General features: G+C 35.3%; 2 protein-coding genes across 6 annotated transcripts in view; one reads left to right on the top strand and one right to left on the bottom strand.

The window, feature by feature from the left end:
* The first annotated feature begins 508 nt into the window (after nucleotides 1-508).
* snrpc (small nuclear ribonucleoprotein polypeptide C) lies at nucleotides 509-6,874 on the top strand. The gene is made up of 6 exons (XM_084426326.1): nucleotides 509-887; nucleotides 1,485-1,527; nucleotides 1,621-1,729; nucleotides 1,877-1,966; nucleotides 6,225-6,329; nucleotides 6,417-6,874. The coding sequence occupies exons 1-6, from the start codon at nucleotides 880-882 to the stop codon at nucleotides 6,539-6,541; spliced, it is 480 nt and encodes a 159-aa protein (XP_084282452.1). The 5' UTR covers nucleotides 509-879; the 3' UTR covers nucleotides 6,542-6,874.
* A 162-nt stretch (nucleotides 6,875-7,036) lies between these two features.
* The window catches only part of anks1ab (ankyrin repeat and sterile alpha motif domain containing 1Ab), a 33,671-nt gene continuing 21,775 nt past the window's right edge, over nucleotides 7,037-18,932 (bottom strand). The window contains exons 8-15 of one of the 5 annotated variants that reach the window (XM_084426320.1): nucleotides 17,351-17,482; nucleotides 16,439-16,510; nucleotides 16,214-16,297; nucleotides 15,814-15,951; nucleotides 14,713-14,892; nucleotides 12,834-12,932; nucleotides 11,252-11,349; nucleotides 7,037-10,498 (exon numbers count right to left, since the gene is read on the bottom strand). In XM_084426320.1, the coding sequence (XP_084282446.1) occupies nucleotides 10,483-10,498; nucleotides 11,252-11,349; nucleotides 12,834-12,932; nucleotides 14,713-14,892; nucleotides 15,814-15,951; nucleotides 16,214-16,297; nucleotides 16,439-16,510; nucleotides 17,351-17,482 (819 nt within the window). In that variant the 3' untranslated portion in view covers nucleotides 7,037-10,482. Of the gene's footprint in view, nucleotides 11,380-12,833; nucleotides 12,933-14,712; nucleotides 14,893-15,813; nucleotides 15,952-16,213; nucleotides 16,298-16,438; nucleotides 16,511-17,350; nucleotides 17,483-18,932 lie in introns of all 5 variants that reach the window. The other 4 variants (XM_084426323.1, XM_084426321.1, XM_084426322.1 and 1 more) reach the window with 4 other exon arrangements.

Below are 18,932 nucleotides of genomic sequence, written 5' to 3'. Positions count from 1 at the left end.
ATTTAGTTTAGTCCAGAGTTTAATAAGCTGATTTCCTGGAGGAAGACTAGAGTTCCTCCAGGACTAAATTGAGGCTTAAATTAGGGACCAGGAGGCAGGTTTAACTTCAGATTAACTTTGTGTTTCAAAGAAGACACATGCATTACTTGGACACACACACACGCACATATTCATTTAAACATTTAATTTGGTTTTGAAACCATTGTATCGGGTTTTCTAGTTCAAATGTGATTGGTTCATGTTAAACTAACTCGAAATGGACACTCTTTGACTTCACTCACGTTTTCATTTTGAAATATGTTTCAATCTAGTATTCCAGCCCAATTTTAGTAAACATTTTTTGATTGTAGTTTTTTTCTGATGCCATTGTTTTCCTTGGATTTGCTTCAAAGTTCCATGCGATTTTAATCTTTTCCTGGTTCGTTCCATGTTTTATGGGCAACCTCTGTCATGCTTATTCAGATTAACACAGTTGGTTTTAATTTAATCTGGTTTATTTTAGTTCAGGACTCCATAGTCCAGGTATAACTAATCTGTGTTACAGAAAGCCATTTTTTAAGACACGATTAACTATTCTAGATTAAGGCCTACTACTGTCTTAATTTAAACCCTGTCCGGGAAACCGCCCCTATAGGTTTTAAATTTAAATATATTTGGAGGGAAATGAGCCTAACTGTCATGATAAATGTAAATCCAAACACAAATGTATTTATTTTGGGGTGAAGTTGGAGCTTTTGCAATGTGGGGGATCCTCTCCCAAACTCGGGATGGCGCCAGTGTGCGCGCGCACGCGTTCGTTCAAACCCAAACAAAGACGTAAAAGGATTCGCTCAGATTCTGCTTCCGGTGGTTCTCGCCCCGCGCTGCTCCGCCGTGAAAATGCCGAAGTGAGTCTGTCTTTTATGTTTATTTCATACAAAAATGCACGATATATTATAAAAACAAACAACACGTCTTAGTCGCGAAAGGTTAACCAATGTATCTGGTGTGCATTTGGGCATTTTAGAAAACTACATTACAAACACAGCTGCGCTTCTCAGACAAGAGCTAGCTCTCTAAGCTAAGTCGGCTTTTAAACGGGGTCAGAATATCTGAACTAGTGTGCTTGTTCTTATGTTTGTTCACAGTTTAAATGCTTCAAATAGCTTTTTTCTGGAGGATCTAGTTTTTAATAAAAATGAAAATAGAATTAACAAAATGTACCATGTAAAAACCATTCATTGCACGTGAATTTCAGTGTCATTATATTATATTATATTATATTATTTATATGGTGCTCCAAATTACTTTCAAGACTATGGTATAATAACTACGTCCAACAAAATCATGGTACTTGTTACTTTTGTATGTGGCAGTACTTTACTATGGTATTTATTAATGAGCTGAAATTATCATTAGTGTCATCCCTGTACTCTAGTACCACTACTTTGTTTTTGTGTAATGTGAGTTTGTTTTGTGACACCAGTTTTGTCTCTCTCTTTCAGGTTTTATTGTGATTATTGTGACACGTACCTGACACACGATTCGGTAAGATTAGCACTGTTAATCTGACCAGTTTAAAATGACATTCATTGTTATATATGTGCAAAAGTTCATTGTTTGTATATTTAATCTCTGCAGCCATCCGTCAGAAAGACACACTGCAGTGGACGTAAACATAAAGAAAATGTGAAGGATTATTATCAGAAATGGATGGAGGAGCAGGCTCAGAGTCTCATCGACAAAACAAGTGAGTAAATCATATCCTTATGCATGTTTATCAAGACGTTACCACTGATCTATACATAATATGCATACTTGATATTATTATATTGATTCAGTTGATTGGGCACTAATTTCTTAAGCTCCAGTGTAAAGTCATTTTTGTGTGTTACAGCGGCTGCCTTCCAGCAGGGTAAAATCCCACCCACGCCGTTCCCAGGAGCCCCTCCGCCTGGCGGATCTCTGCTTCCTCATCCAAATATTAGTAAGTTTCAGAGCTCTGAAATGTTGGCTGCCTTTCGTGGCAGTCGCACCGCTTACCAACAGCCTTGTCCGTAGTTCTCGATGCTTGTTTGTCAGACTTTACAGGCAAAACCACTGGGTCTCATTCACTAATAACTGATTTGTGGATTATTTCATATTTGCACAGGAGATCTTCTCTCAAAATCTCCTAATTAGGGCTGTGCAATTAATTGAATTTCGATTTTGATTTCGGTTCCCAACGATCACCAAAATAGTACAATCGAGTAAAAAACGATTATTTTGCCATGTTCTGTTTTGCAAGAACACTCTTATTTTGTCTTGTGTTCTGAATGACACGCGCACATCCGCCCCTCCCGAAGCCGTAAACTCAATCAGCTTGAATGTTTAAACTGGTAAGACTTAAAGAAGTGAAAATGATCCATTTTATGCCTGGTTCAGATTACAAGATTTTTGTGTCTGTTACGATAGTCACGGTGTCAGATTACACGATTTTGACTCCTAAAATCTTGTCCTGTCGTGGACAAGAAACATGTCAGACTACACGTTGCTTTCCGACCAGTCATCGGGTGCGGTCACGCACACAATTCACTCGCAAACATTCACTTGCACACATACACACACACACTCACTGTCGCTCGCTCGCTCACTCACTCGCGTGCACGCGCACACACACACTCACTGTAGCTCGCTCACTCACTCACTCAATCGCGCACACACAATCGCTCACTCGCACACACACAATCGCTCTCGCATGCACACACACACACTCACTGTCGCTCGCACACACACGCTGTTGCTCGCACTCTCACTCACTCGCGCACTCTCACTCACATACTCACTCACTCACTCTTGACGGAACCCGTCGTGGAGTACCGTTAAATTAAACATGCTAGTCTTTCTGTCGTGAAGCATCGCAGACGTGCCGTAGGTTGTCGCCCACTGACACACTATACGTGATGAAACGATTTTTACGTTTACGAATCCCTACGTCAAACGGATCGTGCCAAAATCGGGCTAAAATCGTGTAATCTGAACCAGGCATTAGTTACGATGCAATATTGGCCCGATTGTGCAAGTGACAATTCCGTCATGTCCCGACTCCTAAACGCGAGAGTGTAGTTTCGACGCTTGCCTTGTCCAACCCAGTTTGAGAGACCGAGAGAGAGAAGACGCGGCGCTGCTGAACACTCACGCGGTTTGTGAAATTGCGTCTTTGCGAAAGTTTTAAAATGATAGATTTGATTTTATAATCTGTGTGGATTAATTTAGGCTACTCATACAATCTACTTGCTAAAGTGAATCAATGTTTGTGGGGGAATTTCCCGCATTATAAGTGGTAGACCTGCGGGAAAATTAAAATACTTTAAGTATTATCTGTTATATTATTTATTTTAATAGTTAAAAAAATACAATAAATGTTCAAATTGCAATTTTTAAGAATTGTTTAAAGGTGTCTTTTTAATAAATGCCACACGTTCCCAAAGTCATGTGAAATAATCGTGTTACATAATCGTGATTTCAATACTGACCAAAATAATCGTGATTATGATTTTTTTTTTTCATAATCGAGCAGCCCTACTCCTAATTCACAACATATGTATGGTTTGTTCTCAACCGCATTCAAACATTAATGAATGTGGAGGACTCTAAATGAGCGGCTACGTGCATGCCTTGAGGATAGTAATTTGCATAAAACACGGCCAAACGATCTCATTTAAGGGCTTTCCGCACATTTCCTTTCATCACTCTCGTCAAACATATGTCGCTCTCACCAGATCATCGAGGCACATTTTCAAATCCAGCTCAAACACCATTTACACAGACCTCTCATTAGCCAGCTGTACACACATGCGTTGTAAGGGGATTTATGGTTGAGACCCAATTGACCATTAATGATGAATGAAGACCAGGAGACCGAAAATTAAGAAATAGTTTGCAGTTTCATCAGCTGATTTCAGCTTCAACACTCAAGGAGTTTGTGGGCCGCTCTGCTCTCACATCCAATACAGCGTGATTATACTCCAACAGAGATCAATAATATGTCATTACTTCAAGTTTCATGATTCTGATCACACCGGTCTCTTAATATGGTCATTCCACCTCTCTTGAGAGCCTACAGGTGCAACTAGAAAAATTAGAATATCGTGCAAAAGTTATAATTTTGATGATTATGGCTTACAGCTTATGAAAACATCAAATTCAAAATCTCAGAAAATTAGAATATTACATGAAATCAATTAAAAAAAGGATTTTAAATACAGAAATGTCGGCCCTCTGAAAAGTATAATCATGCATATGTATATATAGTTATATATACTACATATTAGTTTCACCTTTTAATTTGAATTACTGAATTACACGAACTTTTGCACGATATTCAGATTTCGAGTTTCACCTGTATTCCGTAACAAAGACACTGAGAGACACACACACAGATTCCTCTAGGTTAAAGTCTTCAGAGCTCTAGCTTGAGCAGCAAATATTTCCATAACGTAGTGATAAGATGTATTTTCTCACAGTCAGAGGCTTGTACAACGTTCGTTCTTTATTCTGTGGTGAAGCAGGTGAAAAGTAAATGCTTTAACTGTAACCTTGACTGCCACAGTCAGCAGGGAGAGTTACAAATATATGAACATAAGAACATGGGAAAAACAGCACTTACCAGGCAGAAGACACACGAGGCTAAAAATGACTTCAATCTCATAAACCTCAAAAATGAATCCAAATCATTTAAAATATTGAAGGATAGATATTGATTTAATAATTTGATCAAAACACTGAGATGGAGCTCAGGAATCCACCCCATCAGTGTGTGTCTGCGTTATTAAACAATTAAACCTCACCGCTGAAGCTATAATGCACTTTTTCTTCTTTCAGACTGTGTATATGATGAAATATATTTAAGATGAAATTAAATTGTATTTATTTTTATATATAAATTATATTATACAAGTTATTTAATTTAACATGAATCATGATTTGTTCGTGAAAACGTTTTTCACACATACGTTTGTGCATACGTATGCGTTGTGAATGAGACCCATTGTTTTTTAATGCACTGGTAAATTTTGAGATTTTGGCCTATTCTACTTCCATAACATCATCTTTCAGAATAGTGGAAAAGAAACATCCAAAATAAACATTTGAAGTGTTTATTTCATTACACTAGCTATTTGCGTCTGTAAATTTCAGTAACAATAGAGATTTTTAAAGGCATTTTCTCAAAATGATGCACTATTATCTCTATTCTGAAGATTTACAAAGGGGGCTGTTAATGTATATCACTCGCCTGAAATACATGTTTAATTTTATTCCTAAAAACTGATAAAAAGAGATCCAAAATCCCTTCTGTGACACTAATTTGCCAACAAAATGAACCCAGAATTATGTACCTGGCTTAATCCATTATTTGTATATCTGGAAATGTATGCAGTTTTGTGTAATTTAATTAGATAATGCCTCGTTAGCACATTTAAACATTTCAGAATGCAAAATAATTGGCAATTGTTAATTATCAATGTAAATATACCCTATTCACCCGTGGTGTCTTGCCTTAACACTTAAATTCTGAACATGTTTATTCCACACTAAATTGAATACAAGTAGAATGCTCTTTTATGAAGTTATTTCACTTAAGGACTTATTTAGAAAGATTATGCCTGGAAAGGTTTTGGATTTTTTTTGTTTATTTAAAACCAAGCAAACTTTTTTTCTTTCTTTTTTTTTTGTATTTCTATGATATTTGTATTTTTGTAATTTAATTTTTGCCATGAAAATAGCCTTAGATGCTGACATGGCATTACATAAAACAATCTATCGATCCACACTGAATTGTATTCTATAAATATTGGCATCATATCTGTCACCATGCTCTCTAGCTATTTGTCATATTGGTCAAACAATAAATTAAGAATTTACTTTATTGAATTGATTATATTCCAAGTTTTTGACATAACTGTACACTGTAAAAAAATATTGTTGGTTTAACTTAAAGTTAGTTACCTGGTTGCCTTAATGTTGATTTGATTGAAATTAAACATTTTAGTTAATGCAATGAAAGAGATTGGTTTAATCAATAGAAACTCAAAATATTATGTAATCTGAACCACATTAATGATCTAAATTGATTTGACAAAACATAAAAAGTTGATAACAAATAATGAAAATATACATTTTTTTATAGTGTATAAAAACACACGCGTTTCTCCTTTTGAAGATTATGTACCAAGAGTAAGATGTTTTTCTGTTTTAACTTGCAGGTGGACCTCCGAGGCCTGGCATGTTACCAGCTCCACCAATGGGTGGTCCTCCTATGATGCCCATGATGGGTCCACCTCCTCATGGCATGATGCCTGGAGGACCCGGTAAGATTGTTCAAATGCAGATGTGGCCAAGTTCATGTCAATGATGTCTCATCAACAACAATCTGAATTCCTCTGGCTTTCTTTCAGGTCCAGGTATGCGTCCACCAATGGGCGGGCCTATGCAAATGATGCCCGGGCCACACATGATGCGACCTCCTGCTCGGCCAATGATGTTGTCCGTTAGACCTGGTATGGTGCGCCCTGATCGATAAAACCACGGTGCCACGATTTCCCAAGACTCGGCCAAATATCTACACTGGTTTTACAGTCGATTGAAGATTTTTATTGCTCATTTGCGTTTTATGATGACTAATGCCTGCAGTTCAGGAAACATTAGTTCGCTCGAGTGACTCGGATTATGACAAATTCCTGTAAAATTTAATGAACCTTCCATTGGCTTTCATTTCATATTTATGACAGACCAGAGGGTTACAAAGTGGGTTTGTGTAGGATGTGCATTTATTACATTGATGGTTTTGTTTTTATTTACTTTTTTTTGCATTTTGTTTTTCATGTATTTTGACAAAATAAAATGAAAAAACAACCTTTTTTGCTTGTTTTGATTTGGTCTACTTATACAGCATTTAAACAGGAAAAAAAAACAGAGTCAGATGCATCTTGATTACTCACAATAATGTAATCAATAACAAACCAGCTGGTGTTGTATTTCATAAAATATGCTGAAATAAAAATGCAAGAAAAAAACGTAGAGCAAAAAGTCTTGAATTTATTAGTTCAATGGCATTGAGATAGTATAATGATTGTTCTTTAAGTAAATGGAATGAACATACAGAATAGTATGAACATTCAAGACAAAAAGTACATGTAATCGACATCTTTTAATCGTAGTTACTTTACCTTCTACATAGGCCAACAGTGGTATTTTTTTTTTTTTCTTGTGTTGTCAAGTGCAAGCATTCAGCCCTGATCCTGGTATGTTTCTGACATCCTCGTACTCTTCCCAAACAGGGAAAACAGAGGACACTAATTGGTGTTAAATAGTTTGTCAATATTTGCTCAAATTATGTGAAGTTCAAAAGAAATTCAAGTGAATTCAAAGAGGAAGCGAGGGAGAAGTGTTGCCTGAGGGATTTGCATTTTTTTTTTCCTCTTTTTTTTTTCTTTTCTGTAAATCATTCCTGCTATTTCACTGCAGCACATGTGCCCACAAAAACAACCTGCTAACTATACAAAATAAAACGCTTGTAATGCTTAGACGGCTAAGATATGTGACAGATGGCCATAAAGTGACATTTAATTCAGCTCTTTGTTTTCATACGGCAAATCAATAGCCTAAATATGCTACATCTTTGCTATTTCACAGTAAGATCATTGCATCAACCATTGATTTGATATTAATTTAGCTGGATTCCTCACATACAGTTAAAAATATTTTTGCTGATTTACATTATTTCTTCTCAACTGTAACGTTTCCATCTCAGGTCTTTGTTTTGAATACCAGAAATCTTCAACAAGCAATTCTACAATGTACACAAGAGTTCAAAAAGATCAAGAAACTCATTTTTCATTTTTTTTTTTTTAGGTATATGCTGCTCACGTCACTCACAAAGTCCTCCATATGAAAATAAACCACAGTTTAAGAGGAAACATTGAACACTAAAATGTCACAATGTTCACACAGTGCTCAGGAAAGAGAATTCCAGTTTTCCAGAAATTCCACAAAGTTCTGGTAGCTATTTGAGTGAATCTCAAGGAAAAACTTGAGAAATGCCTGGATCATCCCAAAATCAAATCAAAGAAGCAAAAGAAACCTATTTTTAGGACCATATTTTTTTTTCAATGTCATAACAATTTAGCAAATTCCTCCCCAACAACTTTTTATCAAATTAAGATATATTATTATTGATATTACAATATAATATTATTAAAATAAGACTACATTTGTAGAGTACAAATGTAAGTATACATTTTGGTTGCATTTAATTTATGCTGACTTTAATACAAAAATTATAACGCATTACAGTCATGATGATTTGCAGTGAATAGTCCTAAAAATAGGCTTAATTTGCTATATGCGAAATCTCTCCTTTGATTTTGGGGTGAAATATGACATTGCTTTATGAGATTCAATCAAACTGAATATCATGCTGATTCATATTTAAATATTTTATATGTCATCATGTCCATTTCCACATCAACAGCAAATTTATCAGTTGAGTAATGTCCATATTCAAGTTCATTTTTGCAGTTGGAGCAACTTTGGACAGTCCGTTTGGTACGGCAGTTAAGTGCTAATTTTGTATTTCTATTTCTCTCTCGCATACTCACTCAATTTCTTCCTCATTTGGACTCACATAAAGTTTCACCTGATTCCCCTTCAATTCACACCTTGGTGTCCGGAAACTTGAAAGGTGGAGTAAGCTACACAAGGAAAAATATATTGGAATACAGAAATGGGAATGCTCTAAGAGCTCAGACAGGACTGCTGATTAAATTAGAAATATTGGTAACACTTTATTTTAAGGTGATGAAGTTACATGTTACTACATGTACTTACTATAGTAATAACAGTAAATTATGCATAATTATAACACTATAGCAAGTACATGTTTACTATTTAGTACATACAAGTACATAATTAATACTACTCAGTAGACTACTTACTTAGTAAGTAGCCTACAATGTAACTGTCACCTTAAAATAAAGTGTAACCCAAATATTAAATGTGAGACAATATTTCAGAAATATGAACACAGTAACAAAAAAATACACGAAGCTCACGTTACAGGATGTGATGGCATGAGTGAAATTAATCTTGAGTTATAGCCTCTTTGGCAATTATCAGTTAGGAAATGGGACAAAACAATGCCAAACGATGGTTATTAGTGCGAGAGGATGACAGCGATGTCTGGATGCTGAGGATGTGCAACACAGTCACAAAGAAATTACCACAACTTGAACAGATAACTCCATTAAACAGGAGATGAGAGACAAACACTGCAGTTCAAAGGTGAGTAACAGCCAGAATCAAACCGTCCTTTTCCACACATGAAGAATAAAAACAGCCACGTACACACTGCAACGATTTGAGAGTGACAACAACATTTAAATTAGAAATAAATCCACTTATCATTGTATGATATAACTTACAGGAGTCACTCCGGAATGGGCAAAAGCGACCGTTGCGAATCTGTCACCATAGCAACAGCGTCTAGCTGGCTATTTTTGTACATTTATTTATGTCCTGTATTTTTAGGTTTGGTGGGAGAAACAATGGTGAAGATTAACTATTGAAATATATGAACAAATCAAGACACACCTCAGTTTCTGTGGTTTTTCTGGCACCTCGGAGAGAAGAGCCTACAAGTTCGGTTCGGTCGCATATGCTACGCATATTTAATAAAATGCTGTTGTCACTATTTAAATGTTCCGCGAGTGAATCTGGTTTCAAAATGCAGTTGTTACTGCTGTAATAACAGAACTGGGGGTAAAAAAATCGTATTTGGCCGCAGTGTGAACATGGCATATGAAACAAGACATAAAGAACATAAACCTTGGGCCATTTAGCCAAAGTAAAACAGCAGATTTCTAGCATCTAATACACTGAAATTACTTTTTTTTCCTTTTTTGCGTGAATAAACAGTGGTGCAAACTTACAGTGATTTTCCAAACGTTCAGTACATCACAATATGCATAAGGTTGTTTGAACCTTTTTCTCTCTCTAGCCTTAGTGCTTTTTTTCTTTTCTTGGCTTTCATTATCTTCTCTCTAAAGATAACTGTCACCATGGGAAATCTTTTACAATTGAAAAAAGTAACATTTACTGTTATTACGTCTACGGAAATACTTTGTCTTATCTTTCTGCAAATGACTTCTCTCTGGTAACTAAATTTACGGAACAAATCATCAATCACAAAATGAACATAGAGGTTATACACACACTTATCATGTGATGTTAACAATGTAAAGTTTCAAATATAGAACTCTACGGAATAAAATGGATTCCCTTGTGAGATAAAAGGTCATTAATCTAATTACGTCCCTAAAACAACGAGAAAACAGAATGGGAATGTTGTCTTGGTGATTCCATTTTCTTGGGGCTGTATTTTACTCTTCCTAGTAAAGCTGTATTGCATTTCAAATCCCAACCTCTAAACACTCTAAACAAGGCATAGTCTTTCTTCAGAGGGCCTCAGAGCTGCAGATGCCTGGTAAGAAAAAAGGAAGCACTGGATGTGAATCGAAATTACAGACCAACTCTTGTGAAAAACTGAAGAACTGCTGGGGGGGGGGGGGGAACGTGGGTCCAACTACAGGGGGAAAAAAGTGATCTAGTGCTACAGGGTTTGAGGAGCGTTGATGGGAAACGGCGTTATGTTGCATTCATGATCGTGAAAGTACGTAAACTTGAAAAACAGTACTAGTATTGCTGTTGCAGTCAGAGTTTGTTGATCTACTAATTTCTAATAAAGTTCCGCCAACGTGTCCATCCAGATGAGGAGATGTAGAAATGCTACAAGTATCCGAGCTACTCGATTGGACTCGGCGCCTACACATTGGCTCAAGTTCGGAGCTTTTGTGATAGAGAACCCTCTGGTACGAGGGCCAAACCGTAAACATTCAGCGTAATGTATAAAATATCGAAGCTTTCGAGGCGACTTCGGACCATGACGGAAGAGTTTGAGGAGGCTAGTTATACGGCATATCCAAGAATTCCAGAAAGCGCTCATTGGTCAAGACGACAAAAAAGGATGGTGGATGCGTTCGGCTCTCCGAGAGGGCAATGCAGGCAAGGACCGGGGTCGGGATTGGCGTGGGAAGTAGTCTTGCCCTGAGGGAGGCTACAAATCACAGTGAGAAGGCACGGGGCACTCAAGTTTATGGGGCGTGGGGTTGAAATAGGGCATCAGGCGGGATTGGACAAGGGCCGTGCCCTGCTTCAAAAAATGGTGGTCTCATACTTGGTGCTACTCGAAGGTCTGGAGGAGTCCCGTGGTTCGAAGAGCCAACTGGTGCTGCCCAGGGACTGCAGGTCCGTTTCCGGCTCCAGAGGGTCGATCTGCCGGAGAAGTAGGAGCGAGGAGTGAGACTGCAGGAGAGAATGGCAGCCAACGGAAACCCACATTTCACACAAGTGAGGAAGTGGCCGTTGTGGATGAACACCATGTAGGAGAAATCACCGTAGACATAGACAACAACACTTATGCTGGTTTTTGAGTGTATAATCACAAATGCCTGGAAATAGTTGCTCATTTTTTAAGAATTTAAGGATCCATTTACAAGAAATTTTGAGGTAAATGTGTCCTTTCAAATTGCACACAATCTTCGCTTTAAGAAGGTCGCCTGATAATGTCATTTTGAGTTTTTTCCAAAAAAGTGACGATATTGAGTTAACAAAAAGTGTAAATGTAAGATATTTGTGTCCAATGTTGCTACCGCAACATTTTAAGTATTCCTTAAAACGCAATACTTTGTTTTTGAAAAGACCTCTCAATGACACTGTTTGGCGACGCCAACGAAAAGTTCCACTGTATGAAACTCCCACTATGTGGAATATTGTTTTCTAATAATTTCAAAGACATTGCTCCAGGCTTGGCAAACCCAATTGAAGAAATATTCATATAGTAGTGATTTGTGAAGTACAACTATAACAGCACAAATCTCCCAAAAACATGTCTGGGTCACATTTCACCCCAAAATCCTCATCGATTAAATTTTGCTTAAATTAAAATAAACCATTACAATTTTGCATTATGACATTAAGACAATTGTGCACAAAAGTTTCATTACCGTAATGCCAATGAACGTTTTACTTTGTACTGTATTACTGTTAGAATTAAGCAATATTAAATTCACTACCACTAACAATTATCTATCTATCTATCTATCTATCTATCTATCTATCTATCTATCTATCTATCTATCTATCTATCTATCTATCTATCTATCTATCTATCTATCTATCTATCTATCTATCTATATGTGTATGCATATATATATATAAAATGTGTGTGTATATATATATATATAGAGAGAGAGAGAGAGACTTTTTTGATGCTTAATTATCATCAAAATAATGTCAAAACCAATTTTGTAGTCATAATTTTCCTTATGCTAAATATAATATCTTCTTTTTCTTATTATTCTGGAGTGAAATATCATCTGGACATGTTCTGGACAAGTTTTGTGAGAGTCAACTAAACAAACTTTATTTATATCAAGCACATTTTCAGGCCAAAACAAGAATTTGCCAATGACACAACATATCCTCATCCTCGGATTATACATGATTGCAACCTTTATATCGTCTTGAATCAAAAAGATTGTCCTTATACCACATTTTAAATTTGTGACCTGTTGCTAGTGTCAACCAAAAATGTACATGGGGGAAAAAAATAGGTGGATAACAGTGACAATTGGAAAACATAACAGGAAAATTAGTAAAGTGAATAAGTGGCAGGGAAGAGAAAGCCAGAGAAGTAGCAGGAGGAAGAGTGCTGGAGAATGTGAGGAAGAGGAAGAGAGAGAGAGAGAGAGCAGAACCTGAACTCCAGGGCTGATAGAGGGCAGCGGGAGGTAGGAGGGGCGGTGGGCGGAGCACGTGTGACAGTAACAGCAGCGGTATTCAAGCACAGGTGCACCCTGGGAAGGAGGACCGGGCAGAAGCACAGAGACATAGATTACAGGCTTACGGCAGCAAAGTAAAGACATTTAAGACATGAAAAGTATACTGGGACTGGAGGTGACGCCTCTCGACACAATTAAACCCGTTCCATGAAGTGGGTCATTCCTACTATGCAGTATTTTTTTTTACCACTCCATCATATATGTCTTAATATATTGGATAAACAAAGATAGAAATCATATTAGTTTTCTTTTATCACAGCATCACAATTAAGTGAACATGAAGGTGAATTTTAAATGGGTTCACTATTTTTTATATGGTAAAAACATATAAAAAAAATTCTAGTTTTTTTTTTGTGTGCAAATCTGCATTTATTCTTTCCTTTTTCTGTTTTTGGTTTGATTATATATTTTTGAGTGTCTTACTCTAAAACGTTCCATACAGTTTGATGAATCTACAGAAATTAGTATGATATCAACATTTCAAAATATGTTTGAAACAATACAAAAAATTAATTTATAATTGAACAAAATTGGCCTGTTCCTCTTGTTGACGCCTATCTATCAAGCTAACTATCCCTTGCTGATCGATGGCTAACTTTAGCTCTTTATTTTTTACAAAATGTTTATTGTCTTCTTGCAATTCTGTAAATAATCTAATCATATTTAATAAAGACCAAAACAGAAATGACCCAAGAATTCATCTTAAGCTCTCAGTTGTGAAATAAACCAACACTATAATTCAGCAAAAAATAACAGCTATTCAAAATCATTTCCATATTGAATTAGACACAAATAAGAATGAAGCATGTGCTGCGAATGTATTGTGTTAAAACTGGCTCAAAATTATCCTAATGTAATTGAAGCTTAGTTAGGGAAGATGCCATATTTAAACTGACACAAATGCAAATTAAGCCATTAAATATGACATATATGATATATTCTGACTAAAGTCTACTGATTCTGGGATAATTAAGTCAATTTAGGTTTCAAGATTTATGGACAGCATCTGTGACAAGCTGTTGATTAACACAGACAATTATTTAGACTCCTCCACAGTTTGTATAAGCTAGCAAAAATTATGTTTACAGTAATGCACTCATAATAAAGGACAATACACTGCAATAGAATAACCTTTAAAATACAGAAAATAAACATTTCCGAGTAAAAAGACATTAAAAGTATGCACACAAAAAAACACAGCAAATTTTTTTTTTATTTTCTTCCTCAGTATTTTTGTCTTGTTCTGTTTTACAAATATTAAGCAGGTTTTTTTTTTTTTTTTTTTTTTTTTTAAGCATAAACTCTCTTAATTTTGATCAATTTATTACAGAAAACTAGACTCAATAACTTAAGTAATTTGAATTTTGCTTCTCAAGTAAATGTATTTTGATTTAAAAAAAGTTTAGATATTTGAACTGGAAAACCAGACACAAATACTGAGGAAGAAATTTTTTTTTTTGCAGTGCATTCACGAAACTTTATCCATGAGTAGTCCGACCACTATATGTACGATTAAATCAGCTTTACAGCTCAAATAAAACACATTTTGTACAGAATCAGAAGAAGTGTTTTAACAAACTATATAAGCTGCACATTTCTGCTTTTAAACCCTCCTGAATGTATTGCCCTATAGTCGCCCATTGTAAGTGCAATACTGTAAACTCTACTTTTTACTAGCTGAGGGAACAGAATTTTCTGTGGTAATCAAAAACATGCGAACACAATACATTCATGATGCATAATTCATCCTTAATCACACCATGAACGTATGCATGTGTGCCGAACTCATACTCACGGTGGAGCGGCGCACACTGTTGCGGGACTGAGAGGTGGGCCTGCTGGGCTTGGCTTCTATGATTTCGGAGGATGGACCAGCATATGAACTGTGACGACGGGACTTCTGTGCCTGGAGAGCCATATGATATGCTACCTCAAAAGCTTGTCCCAGCGTCAGGATGATCTCATAGGTCTGTGTCTGAACAGAAAACAGCCATTAGTTGAGTCAATAAATAATTACACAATATAAGTTTTCACTCTCAGTAAGGCTATAAAAAGCAAAAAGTGGCAGAGGAAACTATATTTGACCTGACAGCCAAACCTCAACCTGTAAGTGTTACTCATGTGAAGAGGCTAGCCAATCACAACAGAGCTCATTTACATAAAGCAGTCAGACAGATAATCAGCACGGTTTAATTATAAGGGTCAAAGAGATGGGGGGGGGGATAAATATTAAATATTACATTAAAAAATAAATAAATATTATCTTGTCTAGTTTCAATTCAGTGTCAGAAATATAAAATCTAATAAAAATAAAAATAATAAAATGCATGTAAAATAATAAATACATTCCATATGATAATTAATAAAAAATAAATTAAAAACACCATGACACCTTAATATAATAAACTTTAAAAAAAAAATTAAGTTACTAATAATAATAATCATAATAAAAATGCTGCTAAAATGCGGGTAAATGTTAAATATTAAATAAAAAAATATTATCTTGTCTTGTTTCAATTCAGTGTCAGAAATATAAAATCTAATAAAAATAAAAATAATAAAATGCATGTAAAATAATAAATACATTCCATATGATAATTAAGAAAAACTAAATTACAAACACCATGACACCTTAAAATAATAAACTTAAAAAATAATAATTAAGTTACTAATAATAATAATCATAATAAAAATGCTGCTAAACTGCAGAATATGGCAACTTTAAATATTCCATAAACTTTTTGTTTTGACTTAAATATTGCTTTACTCTCTATTATCAGCTCTATAGCTCACTTAGGCTAAATGGGGTCCATTTTGATTTCATATTGACTTTAACGAACCCGTTTCCTAACCCTGATTGGTTCCCCAATAAAAGGGCAGATAAAACAACACCCACCACTTCTACTGTAGTGAAGACATGGCAGAAGTGAAACCCAGACTTCAGGTCTTTCGTGATGTATGCAAATGTGCAAAGGTCATCCGGATCCTGGGCCGCGCACGAGATGTTCTGGATCTCATGCTCTGCAACCAGCGCCTGCAAAAGTACAAAAATATTGAATGAATCACTCACAATTTTCAAACATCCGCTAAAAACATGAGCACTTAATTAATTCATAACCATACAGGCCTATGTAACCATATATAACCATAATCTATCATTCATGTCCGTGCCACAAATAGTGCGGGACGGGTTACTGTAGAGCAAATCTTCACTGATAGAGATGCTTGTCTAAAAGAAACGTTACGGTAAACCAGTGTTAACTTGTGTTACAGTAAGTATCGGAGGTTGCTTTTACCTTGGTGGCTGCGTCGACGAACTTGACTCCTTTGTAGGTGATATTCAGTATTATGACAGGACCTTTCCGGTGATCCTTTGATTTCTGGTGAAAATTAGAAGGCAGGAAAAATCGAACTGTTTAACGGGCCAAATGTGTAAACACACACTGAGTTACTTAACACCAATTTAAGACATGAAACAAATATTGACATATTGGCATATTGACTAATATATGCATATATACCCTTATTCTAGCACAGGCCTCCTGTGTAGATTCAATTCCTCGTAGATCTCGGATGATCACAGACCCTAAATACTGGAAAAGGAGAAAGATTGGAGAAATATATTTTCCAAGAGTGGTATATGAGGGAAATTTACATCTATCTATCTATCTATCTATGAAACATTTCTGATAATCAATGTTGAAAACAGTTGTGCTGCTTCATATTTTTGTTAAAACCATGATAAAAAAATTTCAGGGTTCTTTGATGAATAGAAAGTAAAAAAAAAAAAAAAACAGCATTTATTTGAAATATAAATCTTTTGTAACATTATAAATGTATAAATCTATCGCTATTGTGCTAAACAGTACTTACTCACTCAGTTTCATCTCAGGATTCACATTTTAAAAATAACTGATGGTGCAAAAGAGCACTTTAATTTTTAATGTGGTGCTCATTAATGGATCTTTTATTTATTTAAATGTAGACTGTGTTTTGATCTTGAACAATGCTTTGGACAATGCTTTTGGGGTTTGAGCCGCTCTGACACATATTGAAGTCAGGTTGAGTCATTTCCTAATCCCATTCCCCATCATTTCCTGTTCTCTCTCTAATATCCCTTGGCAAACTTGATTTTCTGCCAAAAAACAACCTATGCTTAAAGCTGTTAAAAATACAACTTCTTGTTGTAACCCGTTTTTAAATAAGATGCATGTCAACTTGTTTGATTAAAACACACAAACATGAAAATAATATTTTCCTCGGATGGCCTCATGATGTCTTTGGGTGTATAAGAGCAACAGAGGGAAGTTACTGTCATGCCAACCCTTTGTTAAAAGTAACGAAGTAAACCGACCCTTTGCTCTCAGTAAAAGTTGCAAATGTCCAGTGAGGTGAGGTGTGTAAACTGACAAATCCTCATAGAAAAGACTTACTCTGGCCTCATAAACGCAGGACTCTGTGATAAGTTTCTCAGGGTGATGATGCCAGGTGGAGACAGTGGTATATGTGGCAGAGTGGCTGGTAGGGCGAATATTTAGACGTGATTGGCGATCTGCATGACGGTCCTAAAGGAAAACAAGTGAAATCTGTGTCAAGGTCACACCGACAAAAAAATGAATAAAAAATTAGCACATTTATATTCAAAGTGGAGTTACATTTAATGTTATTTTGCCGCATTTTCCTATTGTTTCTCCATAAATTTCAAAGCATAATGAGTTTAAATTATTAAACAAATTTGCCTTATTTAAAAACGGTATAAATGATTAATGTTCTGTGGTGTTCAGAAGTGTTACTGTGCCCTGTGGTAACAGACATCAAGAATGAATTCTTCTCAAAGACCTCGTAACTATTTCATCTAATTTGTTAGAGAGCATGTGGAAACATAAATAGTAAATATAACTAAATATGTTTCATTAAAAATGAATATTTAGCATTTAAAATAGCACTACAGACACCACAAAATGTGCCCTGACATTTTCAGAATATAATAATTATATTAAAGAATAAGCAAACAATACTTTGTGTTTTCAGTTATTTTAGTCCCCCCAAAAAAAAAACATATTTAAATGGATTTGGTTAAAATGTCAGTGCATTTGAAAAGTATGACTGCAATAATTTCAAAGAATTACTGATTTCTGAGAAACACTGTTGATATCTGAAATCAACCCAATCAAACACGCCCCTCCCTTCATTGCTCCACCCACAATGTGCATGAACACACAATGCAAGAGTGGATGTCTATTTATCATAGCTGAAGCAAAGCAAAAGGGCTGTGCAACGATTAATCGCGATTAATCGCATCCAAAATAAAAGTTTGTGTTTACATAATATATGTGTGTGTTCTATGTATAATTATTTTGTATATATAAATACACACATATGCATGTATATATTTAAGAAAAATGTGCATGCATATACTGTATATACCTGTATATTTAACAGCTATTTATCATAGCTGAAGCAAAGCAAAAGGACTGTGCAACGATTAATCGCGATTAATCGCATCCAAAATAAAAGTTTGTGTTTACATAATATATGTGTGTGTTCTATGTATAATTATTTTGTATATATAAATACACACATATGCATGTATATATTTAAGAAAAATGTGCATGCATATACTGTATATACCTGTATATTTAACAGCTATTTATCATAGCTGAAGCAAAGCAAAAGGGCTGTGCAACGATTAATCGCGATTAATCGCATCCAAAATAAAAGTTTGTGTTTACATAATATATGTGTGTGTTCTATGTATAATTATTTTGTATATATAAATACACACATATGCATGTATATATTTAAGAAAAATGTGCATGCATATACTGTATATACCTGTATATTTAACAGCTATTTATCATAGCTGAAGCAAAGCAAAAGGACTGTGCAACGATTAATCGCGATTAATCGCATCCAAAATAAAAGTTTGTTTTCATAATATATGTGTACTGTGTATAATTATTTAGTATATTTAAATACACACATATGCATGTATATATTTAAGAAAAATGTGCA

The sequence above is a fragment of the Rutilus rutilus genome, assembly GCF_951802725.1.
Source record: "Rutilus rutilus genome assembly, chromosome: 12".
Classification (NCBI taxonomy): Eukaryota; Metazoa; Chordata; class Actinopteri; order Cypriniformes; family Leuciscidae; genus Rutilus; species Rutilus rutilus.
Note: the sequence above shows the minus strand (reverse complement) of the source record. Positions and strands in the feature narration are given on the sequence as shown.